Below are 7785 nucleotides of genomic sequence, written 5' to 3'. Positions count from 1 at the left end.
AAAAAAAAAAACCCCAAGATGTCTCAGTTTTGATGTACTACTAATCAGTTATGTAGATATGAAAGGAAAGCTGTTATGAGAGAATTAAGGTGGCTGCAGCAGGTAGTCTGACCTGGAGTTTTGTCTTCATTGTATGCGTGTTCTGTCATTAAAAGTATTCATGGCTAATTTAGTAATAAAACAAGATCTTCAGGGATGCTTGAATCCTGTCGCCCGGAACATGCAGTTCTGGGCATGGGTTTTTGTTATATATATATATAATTATTATTTTATTTTTTTTAAATACCTTTACCCCTGGCCTTCCCTGAGCATGTTGCCTGCATGTGCGAGTCTCTGCAGCAAGGTGGGCACCTGGACAGGCTGGCCTGGTTCCTCTACTCTGCCATTCTCAATGCAGACTAAACTTTTCCTGCATTTTTCCCAGTCAGAGCCAAACATTTACTGATAGAGGATGGAAGGCAGCTTGGGGCATGGCAGGGAGCGGGCACAGGTTTCATTCAGATGATGACAGACGATGGACTCGTTTGCTGGTGCGCTCTGATCCTTGTGGGGGTCATGCTGGTGACTTCTGCAGGGGTAGGAGTGTTGGATTTAAGTCATTTGGTGAGATTTGTTCAGAGGTGTCACAAGGATGGGGGTGCAGCCCCACACCATATGACGCCACCAGGGGGGTGGCAGTCATTTTGGTGTGACCCCTCTGAAAAGTCAGGCACTCGGTCATTGACCAAGAGGAGGGGGACCTGGCAGCATACCTTATAGCACCCGATAACCATCCCCTCCTCTTTGCCGGTGTCCATCACCAAGATGGCCGCCGCCAGTGATGTCTTTACAGGTGTGCGTACACAGATATGTAGAGAGTTGTCATCAGTACTATACAAGTAGTTTTGTGAGTGGACAAAGTACTCAAGCTCCCTTCACTGTATGAGAGCCAGAATTCAACCTCAACAGTAATATCCAACATGAATGGAAACAATGATGCAGCAGCCATCTCGACCTAGGATAACCATTTAAAAAAAAATTATTATTATACCAACCAATAACATTTTCTGGAAGTTTGGCTTTTAGATTGTTTATTAGTCACCACACATCCGTATAGACACGTTTCCTAGAATTCCCAGTTCATATAAAATGGATAGAGTAGCAAAAACAAGATACATTATTAAACAGATCACTCCCAACTTCTTATCAAGCTTCCATCCATTGACATGAATTGCCACAAATATAAAGATGACGGAAAATAAAAGGGAAACGGTGGTATACAATATTCCAGAACTGTTCACTTCCACGGGCGCTGAACGGTCTACAAAGACGGTTTTAATGAACCAAGGCATTCCCAAACACAGCATGTCAAATACGTTGGAACCTACAATGTTTGACATAGCCATGTCTCCTTTACCTGAAAGCAAGCCAGACAAGTAATTTTTAAATAGACAAATTAGTACCACATTTAATACTATCAGTAATAAAATATATACAATTCTGTTATTGCAGTAGTATTTTTAAAGTGCATCTAAACTCAAGAACAAAATATATTGCAGAGCATCAGTCCTTCGATTGCATGTTTTTGTTCTGCGTGTCTCTCTCCCCCAATTATTTGCACCCTATGATCCTCAGTAACACACTTCCTGTTCTAATACTCACTGTACACAGAGGAGCAGCATTGTCACCCTAAAAGGTGCCCATACACTGCTCGATTCTCGTACGAGAATCGCGGGAAATCCCGCAATCGTCCGAGAATCGAGCAGTGTGACCGTTTCTACTGTACGGTCGCACGTCTTTTGTCTAAGGAGCACGCTAGAAAACCAGCCGAAAATCGTACGATTTTTGGCTGGTTTGAACGGTGCTCGGGAGACATGCCAAATGGGCCGCTGTGCGCATACTGCCCGTTCAGCATTGCGGTCATCGGAAGCCCGCCCCTCAGGGGGCAGGCTTGCGATGATCGAGAGTACGATCTGCCTGTCCAAGATGGGCAGATCGTACGTTTTTTTTAAAATCACTTTACAACCATCGCAAGACTGAGGTCTTGCGATGGTTGTACAGTGTATGGCCACCTTTAGAGAGGACCACAGAACACTTCTTCAGACGGGAGATAGTCGGGATCAATTGTAACCAATAACTTTGTGCTCTCTGGCAGGATTAACAAAGTATGTGACGCCCCCAAAATGAACTTGTTTGCTTCATTTAAAAATGATTTAGGTAAGCCTTACAAGATATCAATTTCCTAAATGAGATTTTATGTCAGATAGACTATTGTACCTAGACACTTTACTGTTTGTTTCCAGAAAATAGACACTTTTTGATGTTTTTACTGTTTTGGTTTCCAGAAATTCAAACCAGTGCATTTTAAAAACATTGCAATGTAACATGCTCCACTGGAATGTACTACTTTAATGGAGCATGCCGTTATGTATTAGCAGCCAGTATTCTTCATACCATGCAACTGATAAAACACCCCAAAGCATTTTGTATGTTTCAAAAGGGTAAGTACAAATACAGTTGGTGGCTATCAAAATAAATTAGAGATGATTTTACATTTCAAAGTAAAGCAAAACTGTTGGTCTGTTCAAAGTTTTAACACTACAGTTCCAAGAGTGGTGTCATATTACAGTAAAAGCCATGGACTGTGCTCCTGATGAAATACTAAGTTAATGTCAAATTACATTGGTAGGGGGTTATCTAATATAGTACAGTAATACCTTGGTTTACGAGCATAATTCGTTCCGGATGCATGCTTGTAATCCAAAGCGCTTGTATATCAAAGCGAATTTCCCCATAGGAAATAATGGAAATTCAGATGATTCGTTCCACAACCCAAAAATATTCATATAAAAATAATTACAATACTGTAATATAATAGTGTACAAAATATAAAGATAAATAAACCGATTACCAGTACGACTTTCACTATCACTAACAGAATCACTGCCATCTCTTGACTCAATGGAATCTTTCATTTCGTGAAACCTTAACAAGGAATCTATCCAATGTGACATTACATTGTCGTTAAACAGATTAATCGCTCACACTGCTACAGCTTTATTGGGGTGGTGCTTTTCTACAGAAGTTTGCTCCTTTTGCAAGACATTGCTTGTATATCAAGGCAAACATTTTCAGAAATGTTTGCTTGTCTTGCAAAACACTCTCAAACCAAGTTACTTGTAAACCAAGGTATTGCTGTATTTTGTACTCGCTGTAAAATCCTTAAGAGTCCATTGAAGGACACAGGAAGGCTCATTGTGTTGGGTTATGCTGGTTCCTAGAGGATAGTACACTGGCAAACAAAATAATTGTAGGCCAGCCCACAATAGCCCATCCTACTTCCAGAATGCCTGTTTTGTAGCAAACAGTACCAAGAGGCTGAACATAAAAACAATTCTCCAACGAAGGACACAGGAAGCCATACTGTTGGGACGTCCAAAAGTAGTCCAACTAAGGGGCGGTCAACGGTAATGAACCCTTGACAGGCCCAATGTGAATAAGAACTGGGGACTGTGTACAGCTTAAAGCTGTCTAAAGGCACTAACACCCAAAATTGGCATCAGATGAGGCTGAACCCCTTACCTGGTAAAAGGTGGAAAAGACTGGGTGATAATAGCATAGGAACCAAGCCTGATGCTAGTAGACCAAAAATACTCCTAAAATCATACCATGGAACTGTTCTACCTGATCCAAACATGGAATGGAACAGAACAATTTCCCAACAGGGAAGAGCTCGCAGCCAAAGCATGGGCAATACAAAGAAGGTATACATCTCCAAGGACCAGGATCAGAGAGATGAACTGAAAACAAAGTCCTGCTAAGGGAGGACCCAAGTTTTTCTGTTAGAGAAGGCTATCGGCTCGCTTAAATCCCATGAGCAAGGAGAAGTGAGATGCAGGACTGGAAGAACTGCCAGGCAGCCAGATAACTCCAAGGTCTGACCAGTGGTCCTTGTACCCTTTTAGAGAATCAAAGTTTTATCCCTATAGGTCAACATAGTAACTAGGGAATGCATGTTAAAGCTCCCTATACAAGGGATATTCAGGGTATAGCAGGTAGACCTCTTTACCGAATAACACAGAGGAATAAAGATCTGATAGAGCTAAGAACCAAGCTCAACTTCCTCCAAGTTGTAAAAGAGCAGCCGTAAGGAAGAACTTGCCTGAAAAAAACAAACTACCCTGAAGCAGTAAAGAGGCGCTTATGCCTCCCCAGATCCAACAAAGCATCAAGAGACGGTAGCCTTAGCAGGACAACAAAGAACATTTGCCTGGGTAAAACCAAAACAGAACTGCCCCATAATGGCCTTCATCGCAAGCCTGCAAACAGTCAAGGAAGTAGGGTGTAATCCCAAATGCACGAGTCCAATTTAGTCATTAGGGCACTCCTGGTTACTGCCAGAGGATACCCGCATCAGGAATCCAGCTTGTTCAACATGCATTTGGCTCAGGGCACTTTGCAGCCACAATGCTAGCTGAGACAAGTTCAACATGGCTTATTTCAGGGGTTATTGGATCATCATCCCTTAATATACGAACAATATTTGTCAACCCATTGAAAATCGAGTGTCTGATGGGAAAATTCTGACTGTGTTGCTCCAATGGGAAAATATTAGTGGACTTGTCCAGTATGACTTGGACAGGACTGACAGCCTTTAGTAATTTAAATAGATAGATGCAAGACACAAAATAATTGTTCCTTACCTTCTCTTGCCACAAGAACACTTGCAACAGTGTCAGGTATACTTGTTCCAGCAGCTAGTAATGTCAGGCCCATCACTGTGTCTGGAATACTAAAGGTTTCACCTACAGTTAATAGATAAAATACATGTAAGTGCCAGGTAATAATGAAAATCATGATTTAAAAAAAACACCATCTTGATAATATACCCCATCAGATGACCACAAAAAGCCTCTGCTGTTAGCCAGTACAAGCTGAAGGGTTTTGTTTTTTTTAACCAAGATCCAAAAATCTTTAGACATGCAGTACAGTAGGTTATGGAAATCCAAGGTGCTTTTCTGCTTTACAATATAGTGTCGCGTTAGGCAAAGTAACCCAGACTTAAGGTGCCCATACACCTATTGATTTTGAAAGACCATCCATGGACAATTTCTGAACGATAATCGATCAGTTGATGGGAACCCAACAAATTAATTTTTTTAACTGTACTCCTGGCCGAATTTCCTCGATCAGTCAGCCTGGAAAGCTTTTTTCGAATCGTAGGAAAAGAGAAAGAAAAAAAGAACAGCGATGGATAAGAGGCGTTTTCATATGGAAAAAAATAAAAATCGCAACAAGAACACTGCACATGCGCAAGCGAAAATCGGTTCTGTCGGTTGAAGAACTTCAGTGAGTTAGTATTGATAACGAACGATAATCGACATTGGTCTGTGCATGATGGGGTATTCGAGCAGGAAAGAAATCGATAGGTGTATGGCCAGCTTTAGTTGGACAAGTTTCAGTTGTAATGTGGTAGTCTTAGGCCTGGTTCACACCTGGGTGTTTTACAGGGCGTTCCTACGCGCTGTAAAACGCTCAACATGTGAAAACCAATGATTGCCTATGGCATGGTTCCCACTTCAGCGTTTTACAGCGCATAGGAACGCCCTACAAAACGCCCTACGCCCAAAGAAGTACAGGAGCTTCTTTGGGGCGTTTTCATTGGTATTCCCGAGTGTGGATCGGGGTTAACAAAGCGGTAACCCCGAGCCACACTCGGGAATACACCGTACAGGTCTTACCTTGTCCGCGATCCCCGATGTGTCCTCCAGCGGCTGCCAACTTCTGGGTTCCGTCCCTTGCGAGCAGTCGCGTTGCAGGGGGGCGGAGCCAGCGGGAAGTTTAAAAGTGAAACTTATACACACACATATATATTTTTTAAATGGAGAAAATAAAAAAGAAAAAAAATATCATACCCCCAGTGAAACGTGCGTTTCACTGAACAGAAAAACGCGGAAAAAAGCGAGCTGAAAAAATACGCTCAGGTCTGAACCCAGCCTTAGACATGCGGTTTTAGACAATAGACAAATTAAAAATCCAACTGCAACTCACACTTCAGCAGTGACAGTTTTTTTTCCTTTTGGTAAAAAGGTATAAACCATAAGGCCCCATTCACACTGAGCGATTTATCACGCGATTTTGCACCGATATCGCTCATATTTCCACACGATATCGCTCTATGTAGCTTCTCCAATCCATTTCAATGGAGCTGTTCACATCTCGCCACTCAATATCGCTTGTAGCTCGTCGCTGTAGCTTGTCGCTCCTACATGACCCTTTTTTCTGCGGATTTCAAGCGATTTTGCTCCTGATTGCATACAGCCCAATAGGAAAAAGTCGTGCAAAATCGCGCGATTTTCATGTCGCTCAGTGTGAATGGGGCCTAACAGCAGCAGCTGACCCCCGCCAGTGTTATATGGGTTCTCTTAACTGTAACTGCCACTTTTGCTGGCTAGCTTGACCTGGTACAGAAGTAGAAAATCAACTGATCTTCTGACAGGATCAATAGATACAAAAATAAGTTACGGGGGAATTAGAAATCCAAAAACTGCAGTGTTGATGCTAACGACAGGTTGCATCATATAAACAAAATTTACTATTTGGTGCATATTTCCTTTTTAAGGGTTAGTGCAGCATTTATCAACCTTTCCTCAGTCACAGCACCCTTTAAAAATATGTAAAATATTTTAGGCACCCCAGTCTAAAATGTAAAAATGGAAGAAATGATGTTTAGTCCCTACAAAATCCATACAAGACCCTTATCTGAGATTTGGGAATGGAGTGGATTTTAAGGGGAACCACATGCAAAAACACAAAAAGTAGGTTTCCCCCTTCACAATAGGCACTGCAGCTTTGGGAGTGTGGCAGACAGACTAGGCCCAGAACAAGGCGCAATTCCATAGTTTTCTGAACGGATCCCACCCTTCCTGGATTAGCATCATTGCTTTCCATGGTGCTGTTGGGCAGCCCATCTACAACATGGAGAGGCATGATGATTTAAAAATGTGTAGGCACCCCTCAGGTAGTCAGAAGGCACTCCAGGCTGCCATGGCACAATGGTTTAGAAAGGCTGGGTTAGTGTACTCAAGTGTGTTTTACTTTTGAAATGCATTTGTGAAGCAATTTGGAAGGGTCAGGAACTCCATGCTTGAACCCTGAAAGGTGACCGGCATGCTGTATTTTACTTGTTTCTGAGTCTGATGCTTGTGCACATGAATCCTAAATTAAAAATCTTCTATTCATTCATTTTTTTCAGAGATAAAATGCCAAGATGGACTGGTTTCACAAGGCTATAGTCTTGAGGTTTCCATGTGAATATCTGCTCTGGTAGGAATATAAAAAAGTTATTATAGTCTGAGACCTTCTGGTCATAGTGCATTCCATGTCATGTGACACTATCTTCCTTTAATCATGCCCGCTTTAAAACAAAGGCATGTGACAGTAAGCCCTAAGCTTCTCAACAGAGAGGATCTATAAGAATTCCAACTATGCACCTCTTTGTGAAGTTTGTCCACAAATTCAAAAGAAATCAAAATGTGAAAAAACACAATTTGATAATGTTATAGCCAAGGAAAGAATGAGATATTGCTGAAGACTCAAAAGTGTGCCCATTTGTTGTGTGTTACAAACTGTGCTGGGCTGCTCTACATGGTTGAAAAATGTGCATTCACATTGTACTGTAATTAGGTTACAGAGAAATGTATTTCTGTGAGTATATAAAAGCGTGTGTGTGTGTGTCTCGGGTACATACAAATATGCCACGCACTTAGGCAAAATGTTTAATGTACGATATTTAATTAAAAAAAA

General features: G+C 41.7%; 1 protein-coding gene across 2 annotated transcripts in view; it reads right to left on the bottom strand.

Annotated features, from left to right (window-relative positions):
* Positions 1-1059: 1059 nt before the first annotated feature.
* The window catches only part of SLC24A5 (solute carrier family 24 member 5), a 34304-nt gene continuing 27578 nt past the window's right edge, over positions 1060-7785 (bottom strand). For both annotated transcript variants that reach the window (XM_018571048.1, XM_018571049.1), the window contains exons 8-9: positions 4683-4784; positions 1060-1396 (exon numbers count right to left, since the gene is read on the bottom strand). In XM_018571048.1, the coding sequence (XP_018426550.1) occupies positions 1074-1396; positions 4683-4784 (425 nt within the window). In that variant the 3' untranslated portion in view covers positions 1060-1073. The remainder of the gene's footprint in view (positions 1397-4682; positions 4785-7785) is intronic.

Source organism: Nanorana parkeri, unplaced genomic scaffold, assembly GCF_000935625.1.
Source record: "Nanorana parkeri isolate BGI_ZX_2015 unplaced genomic scaffold, ASM93562v1 scaffold1661, whole genome shotgun sequence".
NCBI classification, from domain to species: domain Eukaryota; kingdom Metazoa; phylum Chordata; class Amphibia; order Anura; family Dicroglossidae; genus Nanorana; species Nanorana parkeri.
The sequence above is the reverse complement of the archived record's forward strand: the minus strand, read 5'-3'. Positions and strand labels throughout refer to the sequence as shown.